Source organism: Pavona decussata, unplaced genomic scaffold, assembly GCF_977016875.1.
Source record: "Pavona decussata unplaced genomic scaffold, jaPavDecu1.1 SCAFFOLD_53, whole genome shotgun sequence".
In the NCBI taxonomy this organism is placed as follows: Eukaryota; Metazoa; Cnidaria; class Anthozoa; order Scleractinia; family Agariciidae; genus Pavona; species Pavona decussata.
The window spans coordinates 3,460,380-3,474,137 of NW_028145475.1; the positions used below are offsets into that span (position 1 = coordinate 3,460,380).

Below are 13,758 nucleotides of genomic sequence, written 5' to 3' on the forward strand. Positions count from 1 at the left end.
TTAGTGGGTGGTCTTCTTAGGCAGCCAAAACAAACAAGGGTAAAGACAATCCGCCGTACGGCGGCTGTACATTTTACTTCAATACCTTGCGAACCCAACACAGCTACTAAACTTGATTTTCGTTATCGTTATCGCTACACTTGTTCCAGGATCAAATATGCGCTGCTTAAGGGTATCGTTTTTGAGTCTTTTTGGTCAGAAACAGTGTCTATATGGATTTTAACCATTTTGGTCTGTATACGGGTATGGATTCTAGTATGAAAATGAGTAGGAATTTAAGCGGCCAGGGGCCAGTTGTTCAAAGCCCGGTTTAGCTAATCCTGGGTTAACGTGAACTATAATTCGAGTTTAATTACTAATCAACAGCGATTTTTCCAAAAGATTTTTGTCCCTCAGTTTCGACTTAGAAAAGCATGTTTAACGAGCGAGCTGAAAACCTCGGTTAACTTTTAATCCTGGATTATCGTTAATCGGGTTTCCAACAACTGGGCCTAAATATTGAAAAGGGTAGCGGGAAATTACATTCAGTATTTTGGCCTGACATCGGGTCAGGACTTGGACAACCGAGCCACACAAAGCCTCCCTCGCAGACGCTCTTTCGGCTCGTCACGCAATCTTTCCTCCCCAATGAGGAAAGATTACGTGACGAGCCAAAAGAGCATCTGCGAGGGAGGCTAAGCCACACACCCCACCCAAAATTTCGAGGAGTGCCCCCACCCGAAAGCTAATAAAATATTCTGGCCCTACGACCCTAGTGCATGTATGAAGAGGCAAACAAGAGAACAGTTAAAGAGACACCAGAGCAGCAGAGATTTATTAAAAATATTTGTAAAAATTTTCATTCAGATTAATAAATACAGTCCATTAAATACAGGCAAGTTTATATCAAAATGAACTCAGGCCATTCCAGTATCATTTCATAGCACCAATTCAAGTACTATACAGTATAGTAGGCGAGTTGACTTCTAGTTCAGTGTTCTGGTCTTAAAAGAAAGTCCTCGAAGTTTACACAACGACTTCGAGAACAACAGAATTACATTTCTCACTTCACTTAGGCTGGACACAATAAGAGAAAATTTAATCCTTTAAATCTACGTTCTATTTATTGTCAGTAACTATTACTCAACACCTCACAAACTAAAAAAAAGAAAGAAGAAATGTTAGCTTCCCTGAAGCATTTTCCTTAAATGCCTGCAAGTTGTTCTCTAATTTCTAAATAAACGCCCCCTTTCTCTTGGAGTACACTCGAGTCGGTTACCAGGAAAAGAAAAGAAATAATCCACTTGTTTCTTTTTGAATCGTGTCCAAGGAACATTTGCGACACAGCAATTGTTTACTAGTCTGTCCATCTTGCTCGTGGTAAAGCGATTTTTAAACGATGTACAACACAAAGTAATGACATGTAGCCAATCACAACAAAGCAAATGACAACTTGAACCAATCAGATCAAAAACATGGAGTTCAATTCTGGTCAAACATTTGGATGAAATCATAGGCAAAACCAAAATCGACAGAATGACTAACATGAAAACACATAATGTAGCCCCACAGAAAACCCCCCTGCCCTGACCCACTAAACCAAGAAAAATCACGGCAGACAATCACTACACGAAATAACTCGAAAACCACTCAAGGGCAAGTTTTGAACCGTTGGGGATAAAAAAAGGTGAATTGTAAATTAAAGGAGCTCAATACATGGATAATAGTACAAACTACTTAATGCATAGAAGGCAAACTGTACTCATTTTATAAAACATGTTTCAATAACATGGGGCCACAAAGAACACATTCTGAGTTCAGCTCCTGTCAAGTGACACAGAATTTTACTTTCTCGTCCCAGGCTTGCATAAAAACAAACGCAGTTAACATACTACATTACCTAGCTAGCCTAACATATACCATCTTTCTATTGTCTTGTAAACAGTTGCAATTATTTGCCAATTAGAATTTAAACTAATAGAACAAGGTATGTTTTCAAAGAGAAGTCAACCCGATTTTTAAACTGTATTTATCAGATGAATTTACATGTAAAATTCTAACCGTTACCAGGAAAATTCGTCGTAATAAATAATAGCTTTCTGTTGTCATCCATAGTTTGATTTCATAGAATATGCCAGAGTGTTTGCCAAACACAGGCAAACGATAAAAAGTAGAAAAAGTCACCTAGAAGTTCTGAAAATATTCTGATCACAAAATAAATAGCAGGTCTGCTGCAATATATTAATTTTGGCACCAATAGCAGTATTATAGTTTTCATTTCATTGAAGGCAAATACACCAATGATGTGATATTCAGTTTTATAAGAACAAAGGACTGATATTATAAAAATTAGCTTCCAATATTATTTTGGTCAATTCAATGTACAATGCCCACGGGCATAGCAAGTTTGTATATTTTTATATATATAAATCATGCATATGTATATATAAGAATAAGAATATGTGGATAAGAAAGCTCTTTTTCAATCAGGAATCACAAAAAGAGAGAAAAAAAGCAGTCGGCCATATTTATATTTTCACGTTGAATTAGAGCAAATGAAAAGAAAAAATCAGGAAATGAAGACAATCAATATGGCTCATTATAGGAAATATAATTCAAGCAAGAATACAAATATGGCCTTTTCACCGGCGTATGCATTGTAAACAATATTGGTTTGACCAGTGAGGAACCTATCTTCCAATCAAAATGTCAAGAAAAGAGTACATTATTAATTTGTACCTCTCAATTCAGAATTCAATAACAACAAATTGCTATTGATACAAATGTCATTTTCCATCTTTCAAGCCATAAAAATAAGGTGCGGAGTTTGTTGTCTGCTTTCCTAACAGCAGGCAACAAAGCTTGCTTTTGGAATGTAAAAACCCACTGAACAGCCTCTGCTTAGCGAAAAACAAATTTTTAGCTGAATAAAGAAAATAATGGCCGACTATAAGCACTACATTAAAGACATAAATCCATTTTCTTTGGCTGCTACTACTCATTTCAGCGACATCTATGAAACAGCTTACGTTAGAGTATGATTCTGGCCAAGCCTTGGAATACATTAAAATCCTGGAAAGAACTACTCAAGCCCTAACCATCAAGACTCATTATCTGGGCTGCCATGTGACGAAATATCACTACCTATGCTCGATGAGCCAAGACTTGCACTGTCTTGTAATAAATCCCCCTTAGCAGACGAAAGAGGTTCAAGATTCCCATTGTTCATAAGTGGATAAGAAAAAGCATTTGATGCCATGGCAGCTTGGTATGCCTGTGCTCCACTCCCAGGTTGTGGTCCTGTGTACATTGACGAATAAGTGTTATTAAACAAGAGATGCGAAGATGAAGGAACCGGACTAACTGGTGATTGTGCCTGTTTTGTTGTAGTATTCTCACCAAATGAACTGCCTCCCTGGGAGTTTGTGGCCATGCCCATCCCGTAAGGAGTATAGTACGACATTGGACCAAAAGGGCCAAATGGCATGGCATGCTGAAAGTTCCCAAAATGCCCAGAGTCAAATGGAAAATTGGAACGAGCAGGTTCACTGCGAGTGTTTGTTGGAGCTGTTGATGTCAGTGAAACTGTTGATGGTGAATCAAACTGAGGTTTAGACACTGAGGCAACATAGCTCAGCTCGTTGTATGATCCATACAATTGATGTGAGGCTTGAGGACCAACAGCCGTGGGTGTGGTAGGGTTAGACTTTCTTCCACCTTGGGACGACAGTCTGTCTTGCAATGATGCTGGAAGAATGCCCTGAAATAAATAACAAAAAAATGTGAGCCTGCAAAATTCTTTACACTTGGACAAACTGGAAAGTTGGGTAACAGGGATTGTAAGATGACACCATTCCTATTGGCCCTGTTGATCTTTACATGTCAATGTTATAGCAGTGTGTGATTTTACCCCTGGACTCAATACCACAAGAGTAAGTTTAACTGTGCAAGTGAAGGTGCGTTTTTAGATCACATAGAGGGATCATTTATTAAAACCACACTTCGCTGTCAAAATTGCAATGCGCTTATTTTTATTTTACTGTGTGAAACAGGGGAACCAGCCAATCCTTGAGAGATCTTAGCTGGACTATGACGTTCACTTCAATTTAGGACTGTGTATGGGTGTGTGCATTAATCCAGTGTCACATGTAAGACACACAGACAGCTGAACACAGACAAGGACTTGAGACCCTGAGCACTGCCCAATAGTCTGACAAATACTTATCAAGGTAACAAGGGTAAGAGCAGTTAACAGAGCAGTTCATTTGAGCTAATCAGGTCGGAATTTTCGTCCCACACAAATGGGCTGAAAAAACCTCATGTAAATGTCACAGAATTTTATTTAAGGTCTTGTGAAATACAAGCTCATTGTGATTTCAATCAAAAAGTTTTATCTTAGGCCAACCTTTTCCCACATAATTGTAACTACACCTATGCAGAAATTCGTCACGTAATTGCAACAAAATCTCAGCCCCCAAATGTTCTGAAATTCACCATGTAGTGCTGCTATCAATCAAAATAAAAAACCAACAAACTCCCGAACATTCCCGGAATGTTTAAGGCTATCTTTACACTGGAATGGTTTTGTCACAGAATCCTTACAGCCCATTATTCTGGCTCCCTAAATGTTGGAGTGTCAGACCACCTGAAAAGCAGGCCTTGCTAATTTTGTACCTAAGCGGTCTTCAACCTACACAAGCAAAGTGTAGACAGCTTTGTGTGTTCATGATGATGTTAGTGTACCGTTCTTTCAAGGGCAGGGAATCTCCTTGACTTGACTTTCAGAAGAGTCACAACAACAAAACCATTCTGAAAGCGAATTTGTCAACACAAGCTGTAACACTTGTCTTGTTGCAACTGTTCCCGCCTCACATACCTTGCTATGCACTAAAGCAGCAGACTCTTCTGCTACATCATAACTGCTATTCTGCTGCAGCCACTCAACAAGATTTGATAATGTGGGTGCTACATTTCCTGCCAGCTGAAAATGGAAATTTTGAGTTCATAAGCAAATTTAATTCCGCCCTAAAGTCAAGACATGTAATGCAGTTTCAACTTTTGAGTCTGCAGTTGAAAACCCAAAACATAACCATGCAAATAAAAGCCATGAACTGTTTTCTTACAGCCTGAATATCACACAATTCAGTTGAGCAACATTGGGTACAATACCATGACAGCATTTCCTAGCTCTCTCAGAGAATGGAATGAAAGGCCTTAAAGAGATCATCCAAACAGGGGCCTTTGCCCTCTCCCAAAATCATCCCCTATAACAATATTTATTCAAGTGACTGCCATGTCGGCCTCTCTCTTGTGGTACTTGTTTCCAATCATTTCTACTTAGAGCTCACCTTTCTTCCAGTATTCCTGTCGACCACAGCAACTGGTTCATCTTGTATATTGCTGTTTAGTGAATCTCTTTCGAGACTTGAGTTCTTGAACTGCAAAAATCACATGAAATTAAAAAAAAATTATTGGATTTACAACCAACTCTTCAAGACTTTGTTAGCAGGGTTCCATACTTATGATTCTAAGTTTTGTACTTGCAGATAGCAAATTGCTACCTCTTTAACAACAACAACAACCAGCAACTATAGCCAAACATTAGATAGACAACCGAAAAGCACCCACCTCATCTGCAAATGCTGGAAAAGCAGGGTTTGCAGCATTTTCACGGGGTGACTTAGAAAGAGAAGCTCTTGCATGACTGGCTGTGCCTTCCTCTACTACAGAAGCCTGGTTGGCTCCTACTTCAATTGTACTTGGACGAGCAAACCCCGTCCATTCAAGAGCAGCCCCATCGGACAGCACCCCTGCACCACCAGTGTCAGCCAATCTGCCCGCAGATCCGAGCTTATCGGTTTTAGGTTTCCTTCCACGCTTTTTTCCAGAAGGCACCTTTTCAGGCTTCTCTCCCTTTTCTTTTTTCGAAGCTCGTTTCTTCTTAGGTTTTACTCCCATGGAAGAATCCCATCTGAAATCATGACCTGCTGTGTCCATGTTAATCATGCCTTCATTCCATTCCCCATCACGATGAACTTGGGGAGGCATTTTTATGTGACCTGGTTGCTTGTGTGCGTGTTCCTCATCTTCTGGGAGTCCTTCAACCATATCTGTAACCAAAAGAAAATAAATCTTCAGGGTGACAGTCCGTGTCGACCCACTCAAATGCACTTATAACTGAATCCCAAGGTCCATTACCTTATTTTTCCCTGTTTAATAGGAGCTGATAATTCAAGATTGGGAATTGAACAAAAAAGAGATGTTTATTTGACTGAGTATGGATACAGGTTTCTTTTTTCCATTGCAAAATAGAAAATGTGCAAGACAATATTACAGTCGAACCTCGATTATCTGGACCTTGATTATCCGGACTATTCAATTATCTGGACTTTTTTCTCTGGTCCCAATTTTTTCATGAATATTAATTAGTTGTGATCTTGAAAACTCAAAGTCGCAAAAAGCCCAATAATCCTTTCGAAAGACTATTAAAACAGCTTATTATCCTTTGCGCTTTTCAAAATTTGCAAGTGCGACGAGGCAAAGAAATATCCTGATGCGTTCAGCTGATATCCGATTGGCTCATTTATAACAGGCTGTGTAGATGATGTTTTCTTTGCTGTAACCTTTTGTTTACATTTCTATCTCATCAATATTCATATTTTCGATTATGCGGACTCTCGATTATCCGGACTATTTACCAAGGTCCCGACGAGTCCGGATAATCGAGGTTCGACTGTACTAAAAACAAGAAAAGCGACAATAACAAAGTATTTGAAAACAGACCTGCTTCTTTCTTCCTTTTCTTTCTGTTTTTCTTGAAAGTGAGTTTTAACCCATCAAGCTGGTAAAGAAAAGGCAAACAAACACAATCAAGGGATTGACATGCTATGATGATTACAACTTTGCATGTCTGTGTTACACAATATCAAAAAGATGCACATGTGAGAGGAGTCTCTGGGAACACTCAAGCTAAAAGCAAGTTCTCCAAGTGTTCTATCCAACTTCACAGAAAAGTATTTCAAGTAGCATATCATTTTGTCACCTGTCAGATGGGAGCAACTTGCTCCAATCTGTCCTCACAGCTCAGTCAGTACAGCAGCAGTTGATCAAATCTGGAGGTTGTGGGTTTGATTTCACGCTGCGGTCGAATACTTTTTCTTTGCCTTGTGGAGTCCCTCATTTCCTTACAAGGGCTAATGCTCAGTAGGAAATTCATGGGTTCACTCTAGCACTTTAACACACTCTGCAGAGTTAACTCCCTGAACCATCATTTGTGTCACTTGCGCTAGTGGCAAAATATTCATTGTCATTGTACTCTTTTATGGAAGACCTTTTCTAACAACCAAAGGTGGCCTAAGATGACATATCAGTTCAATTCTGTTATTACAGAAAGAATGTAAGGGAACTTATGTTTTGACTTTTGAGTCTGAATAGATTAATTTTTCTACCATCATTATAATGCAAGTGACTAACATTTAAGTGTGTAAGAAGGACTAACCCTTTTAAGTTTAAATGCTTTGGAGGGATCCTCAGGTAACCCATCTTCACCAACAGGATATCCAGGAGGCAGCGAAGCCATGTCAACATCTCCAACACCTGCTGACATTGGTGAATTAGCAGCCAACTGACTCTGAAGCAAGGCCTCGGCTGCTTTGCTTACAATTGGCCATTCGCCTTTCAGGACACACTCGCACAGCTGGTCCAAGCGTTGGATGACAACTTTATCCTATCGAAAAACAAGACTAGCATTTAGACTAGGACTAACTGTATACTATTGATAGTGACATGAAAACAAGCCCCCTGAAAAGTTTCCATAAAATTGCCAAATACAGCACAGATCTTGAAACATTAAAAACTGCTTAGCAAATTTACATTACCATCAAACAGACAGTTGTAATTCAAATGGTAGATGACTTTCTACTGGAAAAATATCTTGTATGGTGGACAATTTTTTTTTGTTCTTATCCTTTTTACTGGAGGGAAAATTGGCTCCTACAGATATTGGCTGAGTTTCATTTTTTCATCTTGAGACAGACAATTTGTATTCACAAACAGAAGCCCAAATCCCAACTATAAATGATGGTAAAAGGATCATAAACTATAAGACAATTGGTAGAACCCAAAAAGAGGAAACAATAAACAGCCTGGATCAAAATCAACCAATCAAACCAACAGATAAGACCATTTCAGGACACCTGCAAACAGCTACAATGGCATAAAAATTTTAACCTTGGTTCAAAAATATTATTCAACTACATTATACAAGTGAATGTTTTGAGAAACACGTACCTTAGGCCACCTAACAGAGAATAAAGAAGCTTCACTGGATTGGCTTTCTTGGTTAAAGCTCAGCTGAGAGTCCTCATCTTGGCAGGCCGCTGGATTAAGCTGAGAGGGCACAGGAGTACTGTGTCTACTGATGTCATCCATATCCTCTGTTTTGGGTTCTGCACTTATACCAGGCTCTTCTCTCATAATCTGATCCTGAGATAAAGGTGCTGAAGCAGCACTGGGGGAACCAGATCCAAACCCACTGGCCAATGGTGTTGGCTCCTCCGTTTCCGCTGATGTAAATGTTGGTGCCATTGTCATAGAAGACTGAGTCTGAGGCACCTGCCCATGGGTTGATAAGGATCCTGGAGAATCCATTTCTGATGTCCTGTCTTCACTGGGCAGCTGTTCAGACAACCCTTTGGTGGCTTCTTCCCCTTGCCCATTTTCTTGCTCATTGTGGAGAGGGGAAAAGCCATTAAATGGAACTGAAGATTCTGTCTTGACACTTCCTGAAGGAGAGGACATTTTCTCATCTCCAAGGATTGTGCCTTTATTCACAGCAGTTGTACCTGGGTTTGAGGGTATCTTTGAAATTGCATCCATAAATGACAATTCAGGATCACTAAGGAGATTGAAATCTGTTCTACTGATTCCATGCCTAAACAGAAAAACAAAACAAATAACAAAGTCTAGTTTCTGCATCATGAAGTACTACTACTATTCCTAAAAGACATGCCAAAGTCACCGGCCTCTCATAAACGACAACCATTCTTGTGAACACGTTTGTAAGATCTCATATTTCTGTATCATTATGTGAAATCACACTGTCATGTAACGGCACCATGTTCCATCTAAGGACAGCTTATCCCTCAGAAGCTTGAGTGCACTTGCCATTCTATGCTAATACTACTCAAATGAACAAACAACAAGGGTCTCGAATCATCCATTTAAACCTCCCTGATTACCCACTGTCCTAATTAACCCATTGCAGCCTACGTGTTTTTGACATTTTCACAAATTAGCATATTGTTAATAATTAACCCAATGTGCAGTAAAAATTGACAACTTACTGGGTCAAAGAAACAGCACTCCTTTGGTCTAGAATAGCTAGAATTTCTAATTGTCGAATAAAATACCCTACCTGCGAATTAAAGATTACCCAAAAAACAAAGCTGAAGGTAAAAATTTCGAAAATTTGATGAAATTTGATCCTCGCGTCACATGGCAGTAATTTGATCCGCTCTCGAGAAGACGTGTTTGTTTACGCAAGATTAGGCAGTTATCACGTTTCATCAATGAAAATAGAAAGAAAAACAGGCAATAAAGCTTTCCTAATTAAAACATTTATTCAAATAAGTCTTTGTATAGGTCTTAGAAGAAAACGCGTATAATTTTTGCTGCGAGGCGACCGACTCGCAAGCGATTTGAAGCAATTGCGAGTCAATTTTGAAGCGAATTTATCGACCCGTGCGGAGCACGTTTTTCAAAACTTTTGGGAAAACTGTTCGGAATACGAAGAATCGATCAATTAGAATAGTATTTCAGTACAAATCCACAATCAAACCTGTAATTCTTTGTGAGTTGTATTGCGAGAAACGCTCTAACATCACCAAGAAAGTCCATGGCGAAAATAATGATTTGAGATGTCCGCCAGCTCGTCGCCTCAGTAAAACTACAAATTTTCCTCGAAGCATAATTTCTTCGCCGTTAATGCTTGGATTTCCGCTGTTGAAACTGTCGAGTATTCCTTAGAAGTTCCTCTTTCGATTTACCGTTTTGAAAAGGTGTGTTTTCCTTCGGAAAATGCGAAATTGGCATCTTGAATATTTAAGCGTAAAGCGCGTGGCCCACCATCATCGATGAAATCTGATATTTTCGGAAGACAAAAACCTTTTTGTGTCTAGACCCCTTTAAGACCTAAAAATATATGCGCAGACGATAGATTCTGATTGGTCAGTCTTTTCTAAAGACAATTAGAACAATAGAGGACAAAATTATCCCTTCTAGGGGAGGCAGGAACCTAGCGCGGACGTGCGAAATTTATCGGCCGGTTTTGGGCGCCTCGGCCGTTAATGGGTTAAATGACCATTTGTCTACTGTTTAGTAAGATCGCTAATCGAGATCTCCAAGAAATGACCACTTACTCAAGGCAAAAACCTTTCCTGGAATTTTAGGTGATTGCTAGGCCACCTTATAAAAATTACAAACAAGCCAAATAACTTACTTGGCTACTCCAATGAGCAGGTCTTTGTCGTGTTTGCCACACTGCCACCAATCAGGAAAGCTTGAAGATGGTTGTGCCAGTTGAAGACGTTCCTCTAACTTCTCATGAGGCAAAACCTTCAAAATATTAAGATCAACGTTTAATCAGTTAATTTGACTATAAAACTGCCAACTCAAAAGATAGCAAAACATTTTGGTTGCCAGTTAATCAATCAGTCATACAATCCCTGCAAATTAATTTGACTTAAAAGTGTATATGACAGGACACTTTTTATTTGTTTGATTAAAACTTCATGCTGTTCTCATATGAAAATCAAAGAAAAAATTTTTCTTTCCTGTGTTTGAGGCGTATAAAAGTGTCAAATTCCACTTCCAGTCGGGTTCAAAAACATGCACTTGACAGGCTCTGGGGATAATAGGGCTGCGACGTCAATATAAGAACACTAGTCTCACAATTTCTCTATTCCTCAGTTTTTTTGTTTTTTTTTCGTGTGCAGAGGAAAAAAATTTTGTGGACAAAAATATGAATGGGATTTTTGAAAACTCAGAATGAAACAACTGAGGAATAGAGAAGCTGTGAGACTAAGCGTTCAGGACTGTATTAACGTTGTAGCCCTAAATTCCCTAAATTTTACTGTGTGAAACAGGGGAACCAGCCAATCCTTGAGAGATCTTAGCTGGACTATGACGTTCACTTCAATTTGGGACTGTGTATGGGTGTGTGCATGCATCCAGTGTCACATGTAAGACACACAGACAGTTGAACACAGACAGGGACTTGAGACCCTGAGCACTGCCCAATAGTCCAACAAATATTAATCAAAGATTACAACGGTAAGAGCAGTTAACAGAGCAGTTCATTTGAGCTAATCAGGTTGGGACTTTCATCCCACGCATCCCAGTCTCACAATTTCTCTATTCCTCAGTTTTGTTTTGTTTTTTTCATGTGCAGAGGAAAAAAATTTTGTGGACAAAAATATGAATGGGATTTTTGAAAACTCAGAATGAAACAACTGAGGAATAGAGAAACGTTCGGGACTGTATTAACATTGTAGCCCTAAATTCCCTTGTCTCCCATCTTACATGGTATTGTACCCAAATAGAACTGAAATTTGACACTTTATACGCCTCAAACGTGGGGAACAAGAATTGATATAGGCTCGATTTGATAAGAATTGTTTTTTAGACTTTCATACAAGAACAACATCGCCATTTGATCAAGCAACCAAAAAAAATTCTGTCATATACTCTTTCACTGTCAAATCCCTACCTCCTCTCGAATCTTTGAAAGCAGCTGTATTCTGTATAGACTTCTGGTGGCTCTTTCCTCCGAAATACCTTCCACACCTGTACCTGCAAAGTTAAGTACAATTTAAGCAAAAGCCTATGATCAGTAGCAAGGATGGACTATTTTCTGAATTGTTATTGTCCTTTACTAACCTTTTTCAGCGTCTTCTTCAGTAGCCTGCCCACAGACTCTTCTACACATGGCCATGAAATCAATGTAGTATGCAGTCAATCTTTCATCATTCTTCTTGTCCAGTCGAGCCTGACGTCTAAAGCATCAATCAAGGCAAGGTTATAATATAACTCAAAGAAATGCTGCGGTTACTTGTGAGAGTGTAAAGGCAAACTGAAGGCAACTATCAGGAACAGCATAAAAGGATGCTACATACACCAGAGTTGAGAAATTTTGAGGTGACACAAAATATAGTTACAACCGAATACCCACAACCCTCTAAAATGTTTTAGAGTAGTAAAGGGCATAACAGGAACACAAGTACATCCTGATGGATCATGTCACCATGGATCAGGAGTTTAAATGTACAGCAAAAGGCTGGATTACCTGTTACCGGGCTGTAGCCACAGTCTCATTGTAGGTAAGGTTGTGTCATCACATGACTCAGGATGTGAACAGCAAACATTTAATCACTGACTGTGGTAGCAGAATGGATATAACAATACGTTTGATTCAAAAGTAGTCATTTCTACCACACTCACCTGAACCGTGACCAGTCGTATATACCAGTCTTTCTGTTGTACTCGACACCAAAAGTGGAAACTGTTCGATAGAAGTCCACCTCTTCACGTTTGGACCACCTGTTAGTCAGAACAGTAATTGCATTTAGGCACACAGGTGTTCACATTATGGGCCTTAGGATATGGGTCTAACAAACAGAGGTTTCCTGAACATGAAGCAACTAGGAGTATTACTACTTCCCCTGGGATAGGATGCTAGTCCACTGCAGTAATTTGTTGCCACTACCCATTTATACAACTTAGAAGATTGGGACAATGTTATAGGGAACAATAAAAAAGGCAGCAACCAACCCAACCTCAACTCGCCCATCCTCTGATCTTCTGATCAAAAGTGTGATGTAAAGTATCGTATGCCCTAACAACTTTACCACTGTGTCTTTAGGTACACACACATTGGCAATAAATTTGTTTTCATAATATTCTAATATTACCCTTGATAGACTGTTTTATAATACTTGGCCACTTGGAAAAGTCAATAAATCAAAAAACAAAAAGATACTAACTTTTGTGCCATTTCTGCCTTCTTTAATTCTTTCTGCCGCACAGCCTCTTCAAACCTCTCTTTTCTTTCTCGTTCCTGTATGGTAGTATGAAAACAACCATTAACACCACACAATAACCATAACTCAAAACTGCTTACCATAAACGGTTGTAAGATTTGGTCTTCCAACAAAATTGTTCTGCCCACACAACTCATCAACTCTGAAAATCTCAACTGGGTTCAAAGTTACACTTACAACTGTACTAAGGAGTTCATTTTACTTCACTGCAGTCATTTCCAGATGTAAAAAAACAACTTGAATATAATCAAAGGCTAAAATACCAAGAGTATTAGGAACTACCCCACCTTGGCACAAAACTACCTTCTCCCACAATCTCCCCTATTAATAACTAACTTGTAAAATATTTTCTAGGGCAATTAATTTGAAAGTTCTAACTCACCTTTTCTGCAGCTGCCTTCTTTAGCTCTGCCTTCTTCACCACTCTCTGATAACCAGCAATGATTCTTCTGAGTCTGGTGTTCAAATCAGATGGTGTTGGCCATCTTAAACTTGGATTGCCCCTACCTTCACCTCCAACTGCTAAAATTGCCAAAAAAAAGTCAAAACTTAAATCAATATTGTTCTCTTTAAGGACTGGTTGTTTAAAGTATCAGTTTTAATTAGTAATGTTGGTTGCTGACAGTTGCTTGTCCTGCAGTTTGACTTTGGCTGCTGTAAAATTCTACCCTGCAATAATATT

General features: G+C 39.1%; 1 protein-coding gene across 3 annotated transcripts in view; it reads right to left on the reverse strand.

The window, feature by feature from the left end:
• Positions 1-786: 786 nt before the first annotated feature.
• The window catches only part of LOC146480538 (ATP-dependent chromatin remodeler CHD8-like), a 35,266-nt gene continuing 22,294 nt past the window's right edge, over positions 787-13,758 (reverse strand). For all 3 annotated transcript variants that reach the window (XM_085109718.1, XM_085109717.1, XM_085109719.1), the window contains exons 29-41: positions 13,459-13,598; positions 13,020-13,093; positions 12,478-12,576; positions 11,917-12,032; positions 11,747-11,829; positions 10,478-10,593; positions 8,269-8,911; positions 7,478-7,705; positions 6,763-6,820; positions 5,608-6,089; positions 5,328-5,417; positions 4,856-4,960; positions 787-3,739 (exon numbers count right to left, since the gene is read on the reverse strand). In XM_085109718.1, coding sequence (XP_084965844.1) covers positions 3,080-3,739; positions 4,856-4,960; positions 5,328-5,417; positions 5,608-6,089; positions 6,763-6,820; positions 7,478-7,705; positions 8,269-8,911; positions 10,478-10,593; positions 11,747-11,829; positions 11,917-12,032; positions 12,478-12,576; positions 13,020-13,093; positions 13,459-13,598 — 2,894 coding nt within the window. In that variant the 3' untranslated portion in view covers positions 787-3,079. The remainder of the gene's footprint in view (positions 3,740-4,855; positions 4,961-5,327; positions 5,418-5,607; positions 6,090-6,762; positions 6,821-7,477; positions 7,706-8,268; positions 8,912-10,477; positions 10,594-11,746; positions 11,830-11,916; positions 12,033-12,477; positions 12,577-13,019; positions 13,094-13,458; positions 13,599-13,758) is intronic.